Source organism: Egretta garzetta, unplaced genomic scaffold, assembly GCF_000687185.1.
Source record: "Egretta garzetta isolate BGI_Z169 unplaced genomic scaffold, ASM68718v1 scaffold230, whole genome shotgun sequence".
Classification (NCBI taxonomy): domain Eukaryota; kingdom Metazoa; phylum Chordata; class Aves; order Pelecaniformes; family Ardeidae; genus Egretta; species Egretta garzetta.
In genome coordinates, this window is record NW_009258281.1 from 2,351,641 (window position 1) to 2,376,058 (window position 24,418).

At 44.0% G+C, this 24,418-nt stretch overlaps 1 protein-coding gene across 1 annotated transcript in view; it reads right to left on the minus strand.

Moving 5' to 3' along the window:
* Positions 1–24,418, minus strand: part of UNC80 (unc-80 homolog, NALCN channel complex subunit) — a 136,217-nt gene that overhangs the window by 106,054 nt on the left and 5,745 nt on the right. Inside the window, 9 exon segments of the mRNA XM_035892015.1 lie at positions 1–37; positions 1,435–1,657; positions 2,232–2,366; positions 7,361–7,622; positions 15,143–15,282; positions 15,734–15,807; positions 17,652–17,775; positions 20,888–21,186; positions 22,006–22,162. The exon segment at positions 1–37 is cut by the window's left edge and continues 4 nt beyond it. Of these exon segments, the coding sequence (XP_035747908.1) occupies positions 1–37; positions 1,435–1,657; positions 2,232–2,366; positions 7,361–7,622; positions 15,143–15,282; positions 15,734–15,807; positions 17,652–17,775; positions 20,888–21,186; positions 22,006–22,162 (1,451 nt within the window).

Below are 24,418 nucleotides of genomic sequence, written 5' to 3' on the forward strand. Positions count from 1 at the left end.
GTGGCTGTGTCAGAGCTCCCCCGCCTGGTGAACTTCCCTAGGGTGAAGACAAGAAACATTATATATTTAGTTCAGATATTTAGTTTAGTCCTCTGAGAGGTGCTTGGAGGCAAGAGACAGTAGCTGAGGTTAGAAACCGAAGGATTGGAGTCAGCAAAAGTCAAGGCCTTCCAGGACCGTGTGAAGCAGAACCAAACATTGCAGTGGGATATCTCATGGGGGTTCATCAACACGAAGACTGAATCTACAAACTCTCTGCAAGGCTCTTCCTCTCAGCACATACTGATTTAGCTGACGCTCCCATTGTCACTCTCCAGCAGCTTTAGGAAAATAAGATTGTTCAGCACTGAAAGACTCCACCCTTTGGAGCAAGTTATAGGAATTTGGTTTCTTCTCCCCTTGTCCAAAAGAAATAAGTATATTAGGATAGGAAGTGCTAAAGCAAAGGATCTGTTGACCATTGGGTCTGAAATACATGATTTCACCGAGATATCGGAATGAAAAAAACATAGGTTAAGCCAGAACAAGCATCTGGAGCCCCTGAGATAAAAGTTTAACAAGCTTCTTGAGCTACTGAAGATATGGGAAAGAGAATTTGGATACTAAGTTTGCTATTTTTGTACAAATCTGTAGGTGTTTGTGTATTAACCATTGAAAAAACCACATGTGAATCTTTAAGAATTGACTTGGCTAAGCTCATTGTCCTGTGTCCCAAAGACGGACATGTTCACCATGGAGACCTTACCAAATGATGCCATCCAAACTGGTGAAAATGAGAAGGCTCTGGCATGGCCTTAGGCAATCATTTTGCTGCCTGTCATCTCCAAGAAAGGGTGCCAGGATGAAACTCTATGACATTAGGACTAAGTTTGTGAAACCGAAACAATGCCTAGACACTGTTCAGTGGACTTGGAAGCTTGTTGGAGCCTATAATCAGATTTAAACACTGTTTGCGATATCAAGACAGTGTAAGCCTCACTATCTGAGGCAATACTCTATTTTGTATCCATTTGAGGAAGACTGTGAATATTTTTTGCCATACTCCTGATGACCATACTGCTGCATCTCCAGAGATTTCTCTTTAAAAGAAGAGGATGCAACCATTCCTTGAATCTATTTTAAGCTGCAGTTGTGCAATGCTTGCTACCACTCAGGGAAAGTGAATTGAGTGGTACAGACATGACTACAGGTTGCTACAGTAGCTATTATTCCAGTAAAGATGGTAGTTTTCAGAGAAAAAGTGAACCAAAGCATAAGTCATTCAAGGTCTGCTGTCAGCACAGTTGCCACTTCTACAAACAGGTGTGTAATCTGCAAACAGAGCCAAGGACATAAGGTGGCAATAGGATGGAGGAAGAAATAAAGAGCCTCTGTTGTTCTCTGAATGTTCAGGACAGGAATGACAAAGAACCTGGGGCAGGAGTAATACCTCACCTAATATGGTGGTTTGCCATCCTCCTCTCTCAATGCCACGCCGATCCTCTCCGATTCCAGAGAAACTGCCGAAGGAGAAAGTGCTGCGAGTGGGCGAGACATCCAAATGATCCTCATGGAGAAGGAAGGGCACCCCCATCCTTCGTTGCCGCTTCTTCCCAGTATGGTGGAAAGGAATTGACCCTTTGCGCTCACGCTCCCTGTCCTCTTTGCGGCTCTTAAACTGCAGAAGGCAGAGGAGCAAATATAAGAGCAGGTAGAGGCTTTGAAGCATGGCAAACTGCCACTTGAGGGAAAAAGATAACACAGGTGTGTGGCCCAAGTGTAACCTTCCACTCTGAGCTTTTTATCTTGGCTATTGACCTTGATAGCAACTATCTGCACTCTGGGACCATATGAGTATTTAAAGGAACTCAGTCTTGCCCTGAACTGTCATAAAATTATACAAGGGCATCCATCCCATTCTCAGACCATGAGCTAGAGTCATAGAATCCGCAAAACTCTGTTAAGTATCTTGGATGGTTGCAAACCCAGAGCTCCATGAGCTAAAAACGTCAGGAAAACTCACTGAATTAGCCGGAACTACAGTGAGCACCAGCACTCAAAAATCAGCACTGTTTGAGTTGTGTTTGGAATGTGCATATGAAAACCTACGTAATAACGCACAGAATTGCTGCCAATGAAAAGAGATGCCAATCTCACAGATGGCATGAATATATATAGTCCGAGTGGACCTTCAGCTGCTACCTAGCAGGACACTGTGGTGCTGAATCAAAGTACAATTTTCTTCCACTCACCTTTTTGAAGATGTTCATCCCCAGGTCTGTGGAAAGATCTGGAACTGCTGGTCTACGCAAGTTGGTCAGTGAAACCTTGGAAAATGCCTCTGTGCTTAGTGATTTTTCTTCCTCATTACATTTCATCGTGAGATCCTGCAGCTCCCAAAAGAAGACAATAAGCACAAGGAGAAATAGAGGATAATCAGCTTAAAAAAAAAAAAAAAAAAAGAGCCACTTCTAAGAGCTGTCATAGGAGCACTGTAGAGGAAAAGGACCTTCAATTCATTACACAAAACACTATTCACACATTTTAAAAAAAGACTAACGAACAAACAAACAAAATTTAGAAACTCACAGAATTATTGACCTTGTCTATCATTCCTAGCACCACAGAAAAAAAGTACAGCACCTTGTGCTGCCACAGAAAGCCTCAGGCGTGGCTGTCAGCGTGGTCTAGCGGCATGGGAGACTCACATTATACTCTGATTCTGACCCCAGGTAGGACTCTGGGTAGCTGATGATCTTCTTGAGGCCTTGGTTTACATTTATGAGCAATCACAATGGCTACCCTTTTTTGAAGCGTTTTATTTAATATCTAAGAGAATATGCCCTTATTAGCACATGCCGTTAAGCACGTATTTTGGAACTGAACTGCAGTACGCAGCACTGTCCCTTCAAGAGACTTGATTTGTAAAAAATCTATTTACTCACTAAAGAAACCTAAGACTTCTATATCAGTAAGCGTCTTTCGCTTGTCATAACAGCGCTCCAAGATCTGTCCATCATAGTTCACATTTGTGAATGCCCCTGCAGCTGTGGCACAGAATGTCCCACGACAGTGAAAACCTTGAGACTAATTTACTGGCAGTTCAGTTGAGGGCACTCTGCAGCCCTTCTGCACTGAGCCACACACATTTACAGCTGCCTTCTGTAAAGAAAGACTTTGCTACAAAAGGTGGCATAAGCTCAGCTCCTGGCCATCTGTTCTCATTAAAGATCTGATGCCACTCTTCATGAGATGTTTGTGCAGCTGACCTGACCAAATTCCCCCAGGATAATTTTCTTCTGCCTAAATATCAGCTTGTTTCCAGTAGGGACACTCTTTTTCCTTGCTCCCTCATTGGAAAGGTTCTACTAAACAACTGGGTCATATTAAAATACCTTTTTGCTTTCAATGCAGAGACAGCTATATGCCAACGATAGACGAAGCGACTCCTATGGTATGGGAGGTTTAGATTCTGGCTAGCCAGATTGCACATCGCAGAGCTTGCCAGCTCTGCAATACACAAGTGTGCAGTTTTATGCATGTGAAAGTCCAGCAGAAGCCAGCAGCGGTCTCTGCAGCTGAAGTCTTAAGCACCAGTTACAGGGTTTGTTGTACTGGACTACTGGGGACCACATATTCTTCAGAGACTTTTCAGACTTATCAAAGACTACCCTTGAATCACACAGAATGGCAAGGGTTGGAAGGGACCCTTCCTGTCAATTTTATCAACACAAGAATGAAAGGAGACAACAGAAAGATTCCTCTTCGCAGCTGTTTTCAGTCACATTCAGTCAAGGTATGCTTTTAAACCATTTTACATCTATGGCTAAAGATTCAGGGGAGGAGACATATATAAAATCCAATAGAGGGCAAATCAGGATTTAACCCTAGGTGTTCTCAACAGCAAGGCCAGCAGGTATTTCATATGGCTTGGTTCGCAGCTTTTACAGCTCTCTGGCCTCTTCTGGCTGGAAAATATTGCATGAATTTATTTCAGATTCATTATCTTTGTCCATTAGTTACTAAATCAGTGTTTTATTAGGTGGCTTACCGTCACCAAAAGGACAGAGTGAGGACCAGGGCCTACTGCGGTACAAGCCATACAAACACACAGAAAGACACAGACCCAGTTCTGAAATCTACTTAGTGTAGGCATCAAGAAAACGACACTAGAAAACCAAATTACAGAATCACCTCAAGTGTACAGTGTGGTATATGAAGCATTTTAATTAATCAAGCTAGCACTCCTGTTGAAGACTGATTAAAAAGGTGGCTGCTCTGTGCAGTAGGCTCTGTGGCACAAGATGGGTGAGAAAGCAAAATAGTCGTGGGGCTGCTGGTCTAGATTTTGTTGCTTTTGTTTTCTATCGCCTTCCTTCTGCATGACTGTATGGCTACCAGCTCATTAGCACTTCTCTCAACTCTCAAGACATTCCACCTGAGGCTCTTGGCTTTATATTAGCGTTGCAGCAAGCACTATAGCTGCATCGGTCTTATGCTTAATTTAAGCTTTGGCTCTTTGCCCCTGCAATGTTAGTGCAAGACTGTAGAGGTCTGTGAGCCTCTGAAGGTTTCATTTCCTAGACATGTCCTTATCCTGAATTCACTGCATACAGATGGCTATGCAGGTTTCCTTTATCACATGTTGCCAGGTCTGAAATATGTTTAGACTGAAGTAATTTTCTAGAGGAAGCTAGCATTCATTTTATTCACACCGTCCAGTACCCCTTTTCCTATGCGACAAGGAGTGCTGGCATGCAGCACTGAATCTTTTTCTAATTTGCTCTTCAGTTTACTAGGCAAGCCATGGAGGATGTTTCTCATATTCTCTCGATCCCAACTGCTTTAACCCAAGCTTATATTTGAAATGTGATTTCAGGCACACAAGATGTGTGAGAGTTTTGCTGAGGCTTAGGGAGATGCAGGACGTTACCCTGATGAACCGCTGCACAATAGAAAGAATGTGGATTTACCAGAAAAATCTACTGCTCCCTGATGCGATTTGCAGGCAGCTGGTTTTGTCTTTAATCAGTTTCTGCCCACCACTTTAAATCTATCCCACTGAAAAAACACAGAGTGCCGATTTTTTTGAGAACTTACTGATCAACCTGTGAGCAGAAATGATGACATTACGTTAGGAATTTAAGATATAGACTGGAAAAGCAGCTTTGAGTATATCCTTGTGTCTGAGGAGCTGGTGAATTTTCAGCATACAACCCCTTGTGTTGATAGAAAGAAGTGACAAATCTTAACCCTCTGGAGGTGGCATTCTCTCCTCTGACAAGCAGAAAGCCTTTGAATTTAAGAACAGCAGTTAAGTCCCTACAGTTGGCTGGGATGAAACAGAACCTGGGTGTCTCTGTGTGTTGCGCAGATTTCAGCCCTCAGAGTTGCAAAGAAGAGGGGCATGAGCTGAAACTTTTGCTACACGGCAGACCGTTTGACCTCCTCCATCACAGCTGTTCTGTGTAACAAATTGGAAACCTTTTTAAACAGGATTCCAATTTGATGAAGTACAGTAAAAATATACAGGACTGACACAGAGGTTACCAAAAGCAATCAAACCTGGCCCTGGAGGGAAGAGTGCCCTGGACAGAGTCCTCACATTAACAGCTAGAAAGTACCCAGTGGAATTGCCAAATGGATTTACCAGAAAAGTGTTAATGAAGAGCAACTGAGCAAAGGAGTCTTCTGCAAGAGAAACATCCTGGAAAAGCAAGAAACAGCCAAGTGTGTGAAAGGAGACAAGTGTTTCACTGCATGGAGAAGAACCAGCACAAGAGTAGTGCAAACAGTGCCTGTGGAGGATGACTCCACACTCATGCTGCCACTGTGCCAAGTACCACCAACCACACTCCCTGTTGCGCTGGTAGCTAAACTTGTTAACGTGCAAAATAACCGAGTTGTTATGAGCAAAGGCAAAGGGACAGTATATGCATGGGAACAGTGAACCACACTGACAGCAATATCTTCCAATTCTCCATCCAGGAGATGATATTAAAGAGGATTTTCTGTACATGCACAGCAATCCTGTAAAATCTCCATGCAAAGGTAGATTAAAACTGAATAATAATTCCTATCACCTGGCCTTTATGGAAGTATGACAAGCTTTTACAGGGATGAAGCAAGCAACATTTTATAGAAATTAAACTGAAGTGTAATACAGTTTAAACAACACTGCTGCTGCTGAGCCTTTAAAACCACAAGTAACCACCAGCCCTTATAAAAATGGCTATAAAGTCTGGAGTTTTAAAAATAACAGTACTGATATTTACATTGTTTATGCTTGTCTTCTGGCTTAGGAGCATCTGGGCTGTACAGGAGAAAAGATAGTTCACCCTTCTCCCTTATAAAATGACAGGTCAAAAACTACCAGAGCTCTACAACACTGAAAGCAAGGATTTCTAGAAAAAACACCAAAAATTCTGAGAGTTCTGACTCAAAAAAGACATTTGACAGCAACATTAACAGAAGATAGAGCCTTTTACTTGAGGTGTGTCATAGAATTGGATTGCAAAAATAGAGTCTGTATTAAATTCTGTCAGGCAGCTCCATCAAATTAGTAAATCAGAATCTGCTGTTAAAAGCCCACATGACAGGAAAAGAGTGCACAACCTAAAAGTAGCACAAATCAACAAGGAGATTAACAGAAACTGCAGCAGCATCCCCTTTTTATCCCTGGAACAACAGTGAGCTGCCCAGAGGAAAAAACATTTAAGCTCTAACACAAAGATCTTTGCTTTGCAACACTGCATCACAGCCAGGAGTCTGGGGTACCTTTTCCAGCAAAACAAGGAGCAAGTTTTGACACCTATTAGGACAGGTTTTGTTGGCTAATACAAAGGTAAAAATTTTGTAGTAAGAATAACAGCAGGAGAAGAGGTAACAACATGGAGGCCTTTTGCTCCTTGCCACCATCTGCAAAGCTTACTCCAAGATTTTGACCCAAGCGCTTGCCTGGAGGGCGCAGTGCTGTACCAAGTGCAATTCCTTTTCTCTCTTTTGAGGGATTACACCAAAGAAGCTCAGTGAGTCCTGAGCAGTACACCATAAAGCAATCTGATTTCTTCTGACAACTACATTAGTATATTCTCGCATTAAAAAATTATGTTATCACAGTTCACCCTAGATTAATTATCCCAAATCAACCCTCAAGCTTTCAGCAGTCACCAGCTCTGACTCCACATTAGATTATTTCTCCAAAACCCTCATCGTTCTCAGGGTCTCTTTCCGAATCGATGCACATATCTGACCTCTGGGCAGCTTCACCCAGCTGTAGGTTAAACTTTAACCAAAGCTGTGGTTTTCACTAGTTGTCCAGCCATCACTTCCCAGCATCACCACAACAGTTGCTATTTTCTTACTGATGGTAACTGCTTACCTGAGTTTTGTGGGTATTCACCAGAGAGGGTGCAGCAGCCACCATAGAGCTGCTGCGAGGTCTTGGCAAAGGGGTGATCTCAGGCTCAGGTGGTTTCTCTGGCTTTTCCTGCAGCATATGCCTCAGCCTCTGCAGGTAGTACATTAGTGACCACTGCGTGCCCTCCTCAGACCAATGCGGCTGCAGCAGGCAGCGCAGCACTGCCACATCAAAGTACGTGGCATAGCGAGACTTCTGGCACGGTGGGATCACCAAGGACACCCTGTTCCAGAAAGTAGGAGTAGAAAAGTTAGTTGTCAGGCTCCTTAAGCCTTCTTAGATACTCAGCTCTCTGAGTAAAGAGCCACTCAGTGATGATCTGTCAAGTTTGTATGTTCACATGTTCCTAAGGAGTCACTCTTGATACCACAAAGTTTTCTTTGATAGCTGGAAACCAGTTCTATCCTAGCACACATGCTAATCCACCACAAAAGACCCAAGAGCTCTCCTAAAATTTAGGCACTCAACACTCAACATCTGTAAGCCATTCTTACTCTCTTGCCCTCTGCAGAAATCACCAGGATGCGCACACAGCTGTGCCTGCTTGAGCTGGTGGGGACATTTGACATTGACCCTTTGGGACTAAGGCCCTGACTGAGGAAAGCATTGCTGAAAAGACAAATAAGTGGATATTTAGCTTTCAGCTCCCTAGAAGACTCAACTACATGCTTTGTTAAGTGTTTTCTTGGGTGGAGTTGCTTTCTTAAACTGTGGTTTGAAGATAAGCCTCCAGCACCTGTGCTAACTGAATCATTTGTTCAGCTGGAAACAGACAACCCTTGAGGATCTGCTGTTCAGATACTAGTAATATATATTTAGGAATGGTTTACATTTGTACACATCAGGCCCTACTTAAGAAGGAGCAGGCGGGGCAGCTAAGTTAATTAACCCTTTAAGACAATTACATATTTTCTTACACAAGTAAAAGTTACTGTTATGGATACTCTTTGCCAAGGTGTGCTAGAGAAAAAGGACCATTTTCAGCCTTCATTATGTCTTTCCTGCCTTTCAGGTGGTGTCATTTCCTAATGGATTTTAGTATGGCATTTCATAAGTACTGTAGAACTTAGTGCACACAAAAGCAAGATGTCTGTAGTAAGCCTCCGACATGAAGCTCCAGAGATTTCAGGTTTCAAAAGGATCATACACAACAGATATGGGGCTCTGGACCTTGAGGGCCAGGCAAATAAGGATGTAAGTGAAGGTCCATTCAGCAGGTTGCCTAGGGTGAGTCGGTCACCCCCACGCATTATGACTGCCTCTGTTAAGAAAAAAAGGAGGGTAATTGTTGTAGGCAATTCCCTTCTGAAGGGACCAGAGGGCCCAGTATGCTGACCAGACCCATCCCACAGGGGTGTCTGCTGCCTCCCTGGGGCCCAGGTTAGGGACATTATTAGGACACTCCCTGGTCTGGTACAGCCCTCTGATTATCACCTGCTGTTGGTTATGCAGGTTGGCAGTGACAAGGTTGGGGAGAGAAGTCCAAAAGCGAACAAAAGGGACTTCAGGGCACTGGGGCGATTGGTTGAAGGATCAGGAGCGCAGGCACTTTTCCTCAATCCCGTCAGTGGCAGGGAAGAATACTGAAAGGAACAGGAAAACTCACCTGATTAACATGTGGCTCAGAGGCTGGTGCAGTTGGTGCAGTTTTGGGTTTTTTGATTATGGGGAGGTTTACATGGCACCAGGCCTGATGGTGACAGATGGAGTTCAGCTGTCTTAAAGGGGGAAAAGGATTCTCTCTCATGAGTTTTTGGGGCTCATGGAGAGGGCTTTAAACTAGGTTTGTTGCCATCACAGAAACATGGTGGGATGCCTCCCATGACTGGAGTGCCGCAATGGATGGCTATAACCTCTTCAGAAGGGATAGGCAAGGAACGAGAGAGAAGAGAAGCAGAGAAGGAACAGTCTAGGAGGTTCCTGCAGAGTGTGGAAGGTAACTTCCTGACACAGCTGGTAAGTGAGCCTACCAGGGGAGGTGTCTTGCTTGACCTGCTGTTTACAGACAGAGAAGGACTGGTGGGAGAGGTGGTGGTCAGGGGCCACCTTGGGCTGAGTGACCATGAAATGATAGTAATTCTTGATTCTTGATGAAGTAAGGAGCAGGTTCAGCAAAACCACTGCCACGGACTTCCAGAGGGCAGACTTTGGCCTATTCAGGACACTGGTTGAGAGAGTCCCTTGGGAGAAAGTCCTGAAGGGCAAAGGGGTCCACGAAGGCTGGGCATTCTTCAAGAAGATAGTCTTAAAGGCACAGGAACAGGCTGCCCCCATGTGCCGTAAGACAAACTGGAGGGGAAGATGACTGGCCTGGCTGAACAGGGAGCTTTTGCTGGGACTCAAGAACAAAAGGAGAGTTTACCACTTTTGGAAGAAGGGGCAGGCAACTCAAGAAGAGTACAGGGATCTCATTAGGTCATGCAGAGAGAGGGGCAGGCCTCAAGAAGAGTACAGGGATCTCATTAGGTCATGCAGAGAGAAAATTAGAAAGGCAGAAGCCCAGCTAGAACTCAATCTGGCCACTGTTCTAAGAGATAACAAAAAATGTTTTTACAAATACAAAACCAACAAAGAGAGCGAAGGAGAATCTCCATCCTTTTTTTGGATGTAGGGGCAAACATTGCCACCAAGGATGAGGAAAAGGCTGAGGTATTAATGTCTTCTTTGCCTCAGTCTTTAATGGCCTGATGAGTTATCCCCAGGGTACTCAGGCCCCTAAGCTGGAAGACAGGGATGGAGAGCAGAATAAACCCTCCATAAAGGAGGAAGCAATTAATGACCTGCTGCACCACCTGGACACTCACAAGTCTATGGGGACAGATGGGATCCACCCCAGAGTACTGAGGGAGCTGGCAGAGAAGCTTGCCAAGCCATCCATCATTTATCATTTATCAACAGTCCTGGGAGGTCCTAGATTACTGGACGCTTGCCAATGTGACGCCCATCTACAGGAAGGGTGGGAAGGAGGATCCAGGTAACTATAGGTCTGTCAGCCTGACCTCGGTACCAGGGATCGTTATGGAGTGGTTCATCCTGAGTGCTCTCATGAGGCATGTGCAGGGCAACCAGGGGATCAGGCCCAGCCAGCATGGGCTCATGAAAGGCAAGCTCTGCCTGACCAACCTGATCTCCTTCTCTGACTAGGTGACCCGTCTAGTGGATGAGGGAAAGGCTGTGGATGTTATCTATCTGGACTTTAGCAAAGCCTTTGACACAGTCTCCCACAGCATTCTCCTAGAGAAATTGGCAGCTTATGGGTTAGACAGGTGTACTCTTTGCTGGGTAAAAAACTGGCTGGATGATCAAGCCCAGAGAGCTGTGGTCAATGGAGTTAAATCCAGTTGGCAGCCAGTCACAATCAGTGTCCCCCAGGGCTCAGTTCTGGGGCCAGTCTTGTTTAATATCTTTAATAATGATCTGGACAAGGGGATTGAGTGTACCCTCAGTAAGTTTGCAGATGACACCAAATTGGGCATGAGTGTCGATCTGCTTGAGGGTAGGCTGGATTGATGGGCCGAGGCCAATTGTATGAGGTTTAACAAGGCCAAGTGCTGGGTCCTGCACTTGTGTCACAACAACCCCATGCAATGCTACGGGCTTGGGGATGAGTGGCTGGAAAGCTGCCTGGCAGAAAAGGACCTGGGGGTGCTGGCTGACAGTTGGCTGAATATGAACCAGCAGTGTGCCCAGGTGGCCAAGAAGGCCAACAGCATCCTGGCTTGTATCAGGAATACTGTGGCCAGCAGGAGTAGGGAAGTGATCGTGCCCCTGTATTCGGCGCTGGTGAGGCTGCACCTTGAATACTGGGTTCAGTTTTGAGCCCCTCACTACAAGAAGGACATTGAGGTGCTGAAGTGTGTCCAGAGAAGGGCAATGAAGCTGGTGAAGGGTCTGGAGCACGAGTCTTATGAGGAACAGCTGAAGGAACTGGGGTTGTTTAGCCTGGAGAAAAGGAGGCTGAGGGGAGACCTTATCGCCCTCTACAACTACCTGAAAGGAGGCTGTAGTGAGATGTGGGTTGGTCTCTTCTCCCAAGTGAAAATGGCCTTAAGTTGCATCAGGGAAGGTTTGGATTGGCTATTAAAAAAATTTCTCCACTAAAAGGGTTGTCAAGCATTGGAACAGGTTGCCCAGAGAGGTGGTGGAGCCACCATCCCTGGAGGTGTTCAAAAACATGTAGACATAGTACTTTGGGACATTGTTTAGTAGGTATGGTGGTTTGGGTTGATGGTTGGACTTGACGGTCTTGGAAATCTTTTCCTGCCTTAATGATTCTATGATTCTCTGACATCTGTTTTCAGGACCAATCTTACTGCAATAAAATGCCCCAACATTTTTATTATTTATTTTTTACACCACTTGTCTCCCAGCAGAGTACAACTGGCCTGATCTACCCTCTGTACAGTCACTAGCTGTTAGGAGACAATCTATCAGAAAAGCAGCAGTGAAAGGGAGTCAGAGGAATGAGAATCACATGGCAAAAGAAGGTGTGAAATGCTGGGGGTGGGGCAGTAGCTCTGGAGCTCCATCTATTTTTTTTGCCTGTGGAAGCACACAATTTGAATGGTTCCACTCAGAGAGGTGGTGGAGCCACCATCCCTGGAGGTGTTCAAAAACATGTAGACATAGTACTTTGGGACATTGTTTAGTAGGTATGGTGGTTTGGGTTGATGGTTGGACTTGACGGTCTTGGAAATCTTTTCCTGCCTTAATGATTCTATGATTCTCTGACATCTGTTTTCAGGACCAATCTTACTGCAATAAAATGCCCCAACATTTTTATTATTTATTTTTTACACCACTTGTCTCCCAGCAGAGTACAACTGGCCTGATCTACCCTCTGTACAGTCACTAGCTGTTAGGAGACAATCTATCAGAAAAGCAGCAGTGAAAGGGAGTCAGAGGAATGAGAATCACATGGCAAAAGAAGGTGTGAAATGCTGGGGGTGGGGCAGTAGCTCTGGAGCTCCATCTATTTTTTTTGCCTGTGGAAGCACACAATTTGAATGGTTCCACTCAGTGTCTTAGAACACACCTCCATGAACTGAGTACTTCTGTGATTTTTGAATTCTATAAAAAACAACAGCACGTCCATGAACTGTATTCTCAGGCACTTGGGAATCATCACAAGAACGTCAAATATTTTTTTTAAAACCTTTTATATTCAGTTCTGCTAAACAACACACAAACAGCATTGGCAGGACACCTCCATCCCCAGCTGGGTACCACCACATTCTGAACAGAGGTGTCCAAGGCCACAGTCCAGCAAAGCATTAGGGGACAAGCGGCAATAGTGCCCAGTGGAACCTCCAAGTGCTTAAGGGGAAGTGCATGCTGAAAGTGCTTTGCTGGATCACTGCCCAGTGCCAGAAAGCTGCCCTGTGCATCCCAGGCAGATATAGGACTGGCAAAGGAGAAAGAAGTGTGCAGCGAATGTTGACACCGCTTGGAATCTCATGAACCCTGCTCCATATCACCCGCTTGGAAATGGGGCAGGTGGCAAGGCTGGGCTTGGAGCAATGTGTGCATCTAGAACTCAAACCTGCAGGAGCTGGTGTGCTGCCAGCCCCACAGGCCAATGTTGAAGGCACTTGGCGACTGCAGACTAGCCCGTCTGTGTCAGCATATGTCACTATATGCAATCTATAGATTCAAGGCTTCTCCCCTAGTGCTGTATTCAAGGTAAAAATGTTACAAGTTTGACGACTTTAAAATGAGCTGTTATAAAAACCTGAAAAACTGAATTACAAAGGAGAAAATAATGGTAAATAGTAATAAGCTATAAAGTTTTCCCCATAAACCTGATGTGAAGGCTGCAAGATGGTGTCACGAAGATGCAGATGCAGATGCAGCTGGTAAAAAACTGTAAGGATAGCTGGGATCCTCCAAGCATCCTAGCAAGGGGTATAAAGCCCATCACCTCGGTAGCAAATGTAAAGGATGAGGCATTGCTCCCTGGCCACTTTGCAGGACCCAGATCTGAGTCCAAACAGTCTTTCCTGCTCCCCTGTGTGCAGTATAGGCAAACCCAAGGCACAGCACAGCCTGGAGCAAGGCATGTTCTCCTTATGAAATATTTGTCACCAAAGTCCTTCCTGCAAAGCCTGTTTCCCAGGCAGCTGGGTAAAGGGCTGTGTCTTTCTTTGCTTCAGCGTTAAACCGTGTCATCTGTAAAGGGAGAACCTCACTGACTGGAGCGGGGTTAATTAGCCAGCATCAGAGGAACAAGCCATTTGCTCAAGAAGTGTCTGAGGAACCAGAAATTAAACTCCGTGCTTCATTTAGAAGGAAACCTGGTGTTCCGTACAATCAGCTTGTGGTTGCCTGTGACTGCAGGGAGGGAGGCAAGGCAGCCTTCCTTCCACCAGGCCCAAGGACAAAGGAATACTGCGGCTGTTGGGAAGTAGAGTAAACAACATTTGTTCCCCAGTTGTCTGTTGCTTGGCAACCAAAGCTCCCTGTACAGTTTTAACTGATCAATGAGTTCTGCAAATGAGGAGCCATAATGATGCTCTCTTCAAAGCCTGTCTGAAGCTTCATCCCCATAGCAACCGCCAGACCCGGCTTGACAAATTGATCACCTGATGCTGTCTTCTTAAAAGGCTGCTTTTTTTTTGCATGGCTCTGCCGCTCTCTGAGCAGCAGTGTTCACACACAGAAAGGCAGTTCTGTCCCCTGCTTCAGCTTTACTGGCTCATGTTAATACAAAATAAATAAAGACCCAGAACTGACAGTAGGCTTGATACAAAATCCCAACGGAAGTCTCCTGATGGGACCAGAACCCTAGAGAATCGCTTTACCCTTTCCACCAGTGAAAGGGTGCATCAACCCCCTTTTTGAGAAATCAGAGCCATTCCTAGATTATATCTAGGAACCCACTCCATCCCACATTTCTTCTGTCTCTATAGTGAAGCAATTTCTTAAAACACTACCATGTTTTAGATTTGACATTTCCCAAAAGAGATAAGCAACTGGAACAAAATTTTCAGGAGGAGTTTTAAGTGACACTCCCAGATCCAGACAGACCTAAAAATATAGCTAGGCTTCCCTCCCTCTCCACCCCCTGAAAACACTCATCAGCTTCATTTACTTTTCTCATCAGCTTCATTTACTTTATGGCACTACCGAGTGCCCAGTGCTACTGAAAATCTGGTTCTATCTTTGCCTGCCCAAATCTAGATTAAAAGAAGGTAATTTATCAGGGCCATGCTGGAAAACCATGGCCTGATCTCTGCAGGGCAAGCCAGGGGGATGTTTGCGTGGCTACGCTTCTTTGTTAGTCTGTTCCTTTGGGCCGGTAGTCTAAAGCAAGCTAAGCAGCAGGATGCAGAGAAGGCAGAATGAAGGCAATGGAGACAGGCTTGCAAAAATGCTTTGCTAAAGGCAAAGAAAATTTGATCAGAAGGAAGCCAGAAAAGATATCAGCTGCCTGACGCTGAATCTAGCTAAGGAGAATTGAACCTGCAGGTTATTTGTTAGTGTCTTTAATTGTCAGCAACCAATGTATTAGAAAAGACCGAAGAAACTGTCCCAACAGGCCAGCTAGAGATTTCTCCGATGAACGTGGCATTGAATATCAGGTGTCACCACCTTGTTTGTCACCCAGAACTGAGATCTGTTGAATTAAGATAAACATCCAGCGCCCTTGGCATACATGGATGGCAGCAGATTCAAGATAAAGGATTTCTGTGACCTCTGCCATTGAATCACACCAGCCTAACTTTCTGCTGCAGGGGTTTGTACCTGGGATGTGCAGTACCTCTCTCCTGAGAGGTTTGGGAGGATATGCTTCCATCCAAGGAATTTCCACGATGACATGCCGAAACAGTGGCCTTCGGAGGTACAGAATCTGGCTGGGTTGTCTCACAGACCACCTGTAGTCCCTTTGGATAGTTTTAATGAAAGGAAATAGATGTATGTTGACATTTATTTCTCCCATATCAGTTTTCTTACTGCAATTTGTGCTTATACATGACCATTACTTATACCATAATACCATGGTAATACCATGCAGAGACCAATCAAGCCTTGGGCTTCTCAGTGTTAGGCATTGTACAGGCAAAGGGTAAGACAGGGCTCTTCCCCAAGAAAATACATAAGATCAGGCTTCCTTCCTATAAGATAGGGTAAGGCCAAGGATATCCTGACAACTACACTCACCACCCTTTGGTTCCACTGCAGACAAGGTTGGGAGCCTTTGGAAGAACAGTGACAAACTGTAATTTCTGGAGATATAATACTTTAGGGTGGTAACTGCAACTGCTGTTTCAATATTAATTTCCCCCCTCCCTCAGCTCCTTATTCAAGCTTATCTAACCTTAGCATAGAATTTACCTCGGTATGTCCGCTGTCCAGGTTAGGGGACTCACAAGTCACGCTCTGATTGTTGGTAGGAGAACTTCTCTTAGCTGAGAAAAGAAGTCAAAGGAGGACATTTCAGGAATCACCTCTAATACTAAAATGTACCACTGAAAGGATATAAACCAGAAAACAAAACCAAAGCTAAGCAGCACCACTCTGCTGTAGACTTCCTAGGCATTAGCCGCAGCCATAAAAAGAAAAAGAAATTTTCTTTTTTAATGCTGGTTTAATTTTTCGCAATTCTTCCAGTTGTGTTATCAACAACACTGTCTTCTCAAAGGCTCTATTTCTTTAAAATTAAATTTGAATATAAATTTTATTCAAAATCCGTTTGGCATCAAATTGTGTTTTCCTGTACATACTAGCACTTTTTATTTTGGAGCTCTTCCTCCTCCTATTTTCACATATATTCAGCTCCTTTCCTAGGTTACATCTCTCCGAATGTATTGTGATTTCCAATTTGACAAACACCTTCATCACGGGAAACACACAAATGTCATACAGGAATTTTGATCAGTGATACTGTCGCGGAACAAGGGCATCGCAAAGACTAGGATGGCAATTCTTGAAACCCTGTCACATCGCAAGCTATTCAGATGGGACTCACTATCAGACTGACTCCAAACAAAAGATTGCAAAGCTTCTTCAGCAGAATTTTTTACTTTGTTGTTTGAAGGAAAATTTAAGTAAATTTAACTTTTTTGTCCCAATTTCAGACAACTATGCTAAGACAGTGGAATATTCCTTGATATAAAGAACCTCATTCCAATTTCTATTTCCATTCCACTGAAAACATTTTTGAAACATAATAGAGTATTTTCATTTCACACTTTACTCCTGAGGTTATCCTTTAGTGGTTTTCTGACCACACTCCAGACCTATGGAAAAAATTCCAACAGTCAAAGAAAACTTAAGACTAATTCCTTTTGTTAGTTCCAGGGCTGAAATACTATTTTTTTTAATTTCAGAAGTTGAAGCAGATAGAGGAAAAGCTAGATGTCAAAGGTGGTTTTAAATCATTTGAAAGACTTGAATCTTTTCAATTCTGGACTGTCTCAGAGGCCTACAAAGCCTTCAGAACAAAATATGACATCCAAAATGACCTGTCATCAGAAATATCTGATTTAGTTTATGTTTTCACTACTGTGATAATTACAGTTCTGTGCTTTTGAGAATGAGCAAGCAATGCTACAGCAAAATACCCAGCACACTTTCAATTCACTGCCTTGTAGGAATTATGCAAAACTATTGTCTAAAAACATAAAAGTAAAACCAGTGTTTTAGAACTGGGCCAGACACAAAGGGTTGGAAACCTAAGCACCCAACTCCAACCTCATTATGGCTGAAGTACAAAGCAGGAGCAACCCCTTCCAGTACGCAAAAGCAGATTCACAACCTAAGCCTTCTTTGGATCCTCTTGAAACCGTTTGGTTTCATTTCACAACATGGTAAATTCAGATTTTAGATAGGAGAAGAACCTACACTGCCAACCATGTGCTCTTCGTTGTATTTTTTGCCCAGTGCCAGTCTGGGGAAGCCTTCCCCACCCATGTCCAGCTGCTGCTAGATACTGCCTTTGCCCTTCTTAGCAACCAAGGAAGATAGGATGAAACAGAGATATGAGGCTGATTGCAAATGGTAACTCTACTGAAGACTTTCTCATTTCCTATTTATGATTTGTCTCTCATCTCCTATTTAATTATTTTGCAAATGTTGTTTGACTCTGAAGGGGAACAACCTTAAACTACTCTCAAAGGTTTGACTAGTTCCAGCAGGATTAACATACTTCTTTGAATATGATGGCTACAGAACATCGTAAGGCAGCACCAGGCAAACAAAGGAAAGGTTTCCCAGCTCTCAGGAGCTATGTTACCACAGCAAAGTCACAGACCTGTAACGATGTTCCTGATCGGTTTTACAAGGGTGTTGAAGGCAGAAACTTCAGGCTGCCTGTGTTCCCACATAGGCTGCCAGATAACAAGGCCACTAGCCAACCGAAATGTCAGGTCAGACTCCTAGAAAGACAAACAGAGGTTGTGTCACGCAAGCTCACACGAAAGAATGTTATTTCCAGTCTGAAAGGATTGTCATTTCCCTGGTGCACAGATCTTACAAGAAATGAGTGACAGCACGTGCAGTTCTCTGGTCAGTCTATGCTAACTCAAGGGCCACTGACACTACTAAGCAGACATTAACACATTTCAAAAATAGCTATTAAAAATAATAGGGAATTCTCAATACAAAAATATAGAAGAGGCTTTTTCCAAAAAAAATTTCTATACTAGTTAATGAACCCTGTTTTTTCCAGGACATTAAGCTATAAGAGAACAGGCCATTCCCATGTCAGAAAGCATCTCTTCTGACCATATATAACCACTTCATGTTTAGTATTCAATTTCGACCTTAGGATTTACACTCCGAGACTTGAACTACTTGCCCCAAAAGAATAAGAATACTAAATATTAAAACATTACTTAGAAATTGAGGAAACATGAAATGTAACAAATTACTATGAAACTCCAGAATGCATTAGCTGTTATTATTCTTAGCACTGTTAGTACCTGAGCTATGTCAATGCAGAGACATTGGTACTACTTACACTTGTGTTATCGTCATTACATATGCAAGCAAGTAGCTGAAATAATGTAAATTGGTACACAAGTAAATCGTAGCAGGATCAAGGTGCAGGTATGCACTTACTTGACCTAAGGTCAGATCTACATTAGGAGACACTGATGTTGGTATAGTCCAGCTATCCCCGTAAGACAAACACACACAGTAATAGCAGTTTTTGCAGCATAATTACAGCTGCACCGCCGTCTCCTGTTGACATAGCTCAGCAGTTGAAATCAATGATGCAGAGCTAAAGGAATGGCAGGAGCTGACTGCTTGTAAGCTCTCCAGCCCTACTCTTCGTTAGTGCCGGCTCATCATAATGAGCTCGCAAGCCTTGTTACAAACTAAGCTTGGTTTTAATTACTATTTTTACTAAGGAGCGCCTCACGAGGCTCTTGGAAGTGGTAGCGGTAACGTGTGTTGCATTTTTACGTAGCACTGCTAGCTTTCGGTGACATGCCAACACTTTTATGTACAGCTGTTAAGTTACAGGATTACATGCATCCTCCTGTCCCCGAAGTTAGGAATTCCATCATTTAGGTCTGCCTGTATCACCTTCCTGAGCATATGCATTACCTTGGTGACCTGATCAGATCAGTATTCTTCCCCTGAGACCTCTACCTCTGTGAAACACAGAAGGGACAATGCTGACTTAGGGCACCCGTTACACACCTCATTTACCTCACCTTTTTTGAGCTTTGCTTTGATGGCAGCAACATGCATGTTTCCACAGGCTTTTCAATGGTCATCACTACAGTATCCCAGAAATCTCTGAGATTTTCAAGGCAAATCTGAGATATTGTTATTAACCCCATTTTGTAAATGGGAAACTACATCCCAAAAAGATTAATATAAAAAAAATGGAAACCTAATCTCTAATATCCAAGGTCTACCTCCAGTTTCACTTTATTTATTCAAAGGGTAGCCCACATTTGTGCATGTAGTACTGGGAAGAATTCAGCATTTCTTCCTGTCATGTCCCAGTAGCTTACAGAGAAAATGTGGAACTACTAAACATGTATGAAAAATTTGGGCTAAATGAATTGAGCAATACCATACAGGAACTCAGTAACAGAAGTAGGGACAGGATCTAGCTCTCAAGACCTGCTTTCACCTGCCTTAACAAAAAGATTATCCTTTAGCTCCTGTACTTTCTTATCTTCTTCAACTGTTGCGGCATACAAGGCTGGATTAGAACAGCTAACATCCTCCATCACATCATGGCTTTATAGACCTTTTCCAAACATGTACTCTCGAGAACCCATTTCACATCCAAGGCCTAGCTGGAAGCATAAAAGTTAAATGGCAGACCTCCAGAGAGACTAAAGACAAGAGGCAGGAGTCAGCGCATGCGGAAGATGTCTCCTCATCCCACCACTCTGCAAAGCTGATGCACTCAGCGTAAAACCAACAGAGGGACCCTGGCGGACAGGAAGCCTTCAGCCCACTTCCAACTTCAGGACAAGGGAATGCTCAATTGCCTCTGCCACTGCCAGGCTTATACCACTACCATGCATTCCTGGTAATTAGCATTGAGGTGATTAGTAATGACAACAACAAATCCCAGTGGCAGCCCCATGGTGGAATCCCTATTCTCCTCTGGTGAGACCTCACCTGGAGTACTGCATCCAGCTCTGGAGCCCTCAGCACAAGAAGGACATGGAACAGTTAGAGCGAATCCAGAGGAGGGCTACAAAAATGATCCAAGGGCTAGAACACCTCTCCTATGAGGACAGGCTGAGAGAGTTCAGCTTGTTCAGCCTGGAGAAGAGAAGACTGCAGGGAGACCTGATTGCAGCCTTTCAGTACCTAAAGGGGGTCTATAGGAAAGATGAGGATAATCTTTTTAGCAGGGCCAGCTGTGACAGGACAAGGCGTAATGGTTTTAAACTAAACCAGGGTAGGTTTAGACCGGATATAAGGAAGAAATTCTTTACAATGAGGGTTGTGGAACACTGGAACGGGTTGCCCAGAGAGGTAGAGGAAGCCCCATCCTTGGAAACATTCAAGATCAGGTTGGATGGGGCTCTGAGTAACCTGATCTAGTTAGCGGTGTCGCTGCTTACCGCAGGGGGGTTGGGCTAGGTCATCTCTAAAGGTCCCTTCCAACCCAAAGCATTCTATGATTCCATTCTATTTTAAAAGCTAGCAAGGCCCTTCTGAGCAATGGTTGAGAATCACTGGAGCAAGCTAAAGCTCACGGTCCTTTCTGCAGGTTCCAGTGTCCCAAAGACTTCACAAGGGCCACAGATCTTTAACATTCCTGAAGGCTGAAAATGGCTCACTTTGGATTTATTTCCCATTGTGTCTGCCTGATGCTGTGGTGATTGGTCATGTCACTGCAAGTATTCCTTCCTGATGGCAGTGGTATTCAGCAAGCTTGAAAAAACATTTCCAGCAGTCAGCCAGTGTGTGCTGTAGGCTGAATTAATTAACAAACACAAAGGCAGAATCATTCTTTTCCTGCTCAGAGGTCTCTCCATGCAAGTACCCCACCAGTGCTCCACTTACTTTAATCCTGTGGACAAGAGGAGCAAAAAGGAACACAAAGAGCTCCACTGTGGCCATGGAGTTCTGGAAGAACTTCCTTCTGTTATTCTCCTCCTCGTCATTCGTGATGCTGGGCGGGGGATGTCCTGGTGATCCCTGGTTTTCAGCCTGGTGGATAAAGGCGCTACTGCTCCCTCCCCAGCTAGAGCCTCTGTCTCCGCCCAGTCGGTCATTGCTGCAGTCCTGAGGCGCCTCCAGCAACATCCAGTGAAGAGTGTGAAGAAGCTTTGTTTCAGCTACTCCAAGCTTATCCTGATGTCCTGGATGGAAAAACACATCACATTATCTAACAGGGTTTCCATTAATGGTATTATTGAGACTTTCAGAGCCTCACAGGAAACTGAGCATCCAACGTCCTGATAAGCATTTGAAAATTAAAATTCTACCATTAAAAGTATCAGCATTCTGTTTCATTATGTTTGAAACCTCCTAATTCACAAGTCTCCATTTACTACCCAGCATTTGCAGCTCAGTCCCTGAAGTGCCAGTTGCAGGGTAACTGAATGTATGGACATAGAGTGCTCCTAAAAGATGCCAGCTTGCCAGCCTTGTCTGTTTGACTCTATGGAATGGCATGTAAGACTAGTAAAAGTAAGTTAGGCTTGGACCTGGTCCTATCCTTATTTTCTGATTGACTTATCTGCTGAGAATCAAACACATTAGTCTCAATAAAAATAAAAAGAAAAAAAAAAAGAATGAAGATATTAAAAGTGCCTGCTGCAATTGGGCACTGCACCATGCCTTGAAAGAAGTATGTATTCCTTCAAGCAACCCATGCCTGCTGGCTGGTAAGGCTTTAGCTAAAGCTAGTTCTATTACCTCTGGAAAATTACTAGGAAAATATTACCAAACTACTTCAGTAGCTCAGTGAAAGCTTCAGCTCATCAGACCATTAACTTCACTGGGGAAGCTCTCACAGGTTGTCCTGCTATAAATGAGAACAGATCAAGAAAGGCAATCCACAGAATGAACTAACTGGCATTCTAGAATTTAGAATATGTTGGCACCCTGAGCATCAATCTGTCATATTTCGACTGATAACTTCAGCAATGGAAACACAAACTCACGTGAGCACTAACCTAGCTTGTTCCGGTTGGAGAGCAATGTTGCGGTGCAGTGCAGCACATGCGGGAGTGCAGCTTGGACAAGTTCCCAGCGAGAAATGCTCTGGATGGCTTCAGAGAGAGCTGGAGAAAGGCCATGCAGCTTGTTCTCTACTAAAACTCTTTCAAAAGACTAAAAGTAAGAATAAAGAAAAAAAGACACTGTATATGTATATCTATTTCTGCACACACCATCTAGTACATACGACATTCTCTTTTAAAAACCTGTGATCAGTAAGTTTTCATTATATAACTAAAGCACACCTTAGAATATTTTTTCTGAAAGACACAGACTGTAGCTAAAGCTCACTAGACATAGAGACATGCTTGGCTAAGAAATGAATGGGCCACTTAATATATTTTCTGTAATAAAAAAGAATTAAAGCCAGTATCATGCATATATTAGTAAGTGCCAATATCGAGCCAGGCTTACAATTGTGCTGGGTATTAATCTGGTGTGCCAGTAATCCTGTTGGAAGTCACAGGAGCTAAGGAAGTCTGCATGTGTGGAGCTGAGCGCTGCAGATTCTTCTCGCACACACATGCCCTTTCAGTTTAGTGTAAGATAAAGGGCAACCCATTAAAGGCCTTAGGAAATGCTTTCACACCCTGCCACAAAAAATAATCAGTGTACAAATTTTTTTGTTGAGCCACAATGTAATGGTTTTGTGAACACTTAAAAGAGCTGATGGCTGCAGCAAGTTCATTATTTCCACCTCAAGCAACACCAAGTAAGACTCTCTGCCTTGGAAATCCCCAAGGAAGTTCTTTATTGCTAGTTCCTCCAACCATTTCAATACCTTCTTCCTCTGACCAGATACAAAGATCTCATTATAGGTCACAAAAGCAGTTCTATTCCTCCACTGAAGTTCCTAAAGCGAAGAAATACGTTACCGATAATGCCTGTCCTTGGCGTAAAGCTGCTTAGCCTCCTGGCTACCTATTTGTTCACAAGCTGTTTCACCAATTTTATCAGGCTCTGGGCAAACAAGTAACTGTTGGCATTCATGACTTGCTTCAAATGCCCTCACTCCAGATTCATAAAGCATACCAATTTTTCCTGTAAAATTGGGAGGGGGTAATAAGAACAGCCTTAATTACAAAGAAGAAAATCAAGAAGGGCAGCAGTTGTAACCATATGCATACCCCAGAAGATGGGCACAATTGTTTTCACAGGTCCTGGATGCATCCACCAGCATGGGCAGAAATGAGCTCCTCCATCCAGAGGCAGGATGCCCTGCTGCAAGCGCAGCACTGCACCACTCTGGTTTTACAGCATCCCCCAAAACAGCTCTGCTCTGGCCAGCACAGAAGCAGAGAAACACACATCTGTTTGTACTTACAACCTAACACAGAACCTCCTCAGTAGCACCAGGCATAGACAAAGAGAAGGGGAGATGGACTGTATGATTTACACAGCTGTATTTTGGGGGGGGTATTCAGAATTGAGTGTGCTTATAGAGGACTAAGCCTGTAGCAACACAAATTGAACCTGAGGAAATGTTGGCAAACATCAGAGCTGCCAACAAACGCAAGCGTGTAGAAATTCACACCGCCCACCTACTAGAAACCGCAGTCAGAAAACTCAATAGGCTTTCTTCATGGAGCAAGGCCTGAAATTGGAGGGCATTAGTTGTGATATGTGGACAAAAACACTGGCTTCCTGGGCATTAGTCAAAAATAATGTGCCATGGGTTAGGTTGTCAGCAATGTATTGCTTAGCACCAGGCAATCCTGGTCTACCAGGGAAAGGATGCCTTGAATCACTCTTACAGGGTTCTGCTGGGGCCACATTGTCTACAAAGGGAAACAGTCTCCTGCCATTCATTCCTATCCATTCAGGAATGGGGAGAACATGAAGGGATGGCCAATGCTTGGAAAGTCTTGGCAGGCAGAGGAGTGAAGTACTCATTGTAAAGTCTGAGTATTTTCCACCATTCAGGAACTACAAAGTCATCGAACCACAGTAGAAGTCAAGAGCACATTAGTATGAAGACAACAGAAGTCTAGACCAACTCTCCCAGACAAGGTTACCCAATAAAGGGGGGGGCAAAGCAGCAAAATATCCCCAGAAGCAAGACAAGAGGTACGGGGTTAATGCATGGTTACAAACAATGTGAAGTCTGGAAGAGCCAGTGAAAACTATGAGATTTGATTTATTTTTGTCAAAAGGAGAGAGGGTGCCACTCCTTACTTGTTGCTCCAGCCACGCACTCCCACCCCTGCTCATGCATCAGCTCTGGGGCTCACTGAAGCAGTCATTCAGCCAAGTCAAGCCTCTACACAAGCCAAAATGAAGCACATTGCTGCTCTCTGGCTTTCTGTTCAAGGTCTCATGCACGGGTACCTCAATGGCATCAGGGAGAAAGTCCTCCAACAACTGCCTTCT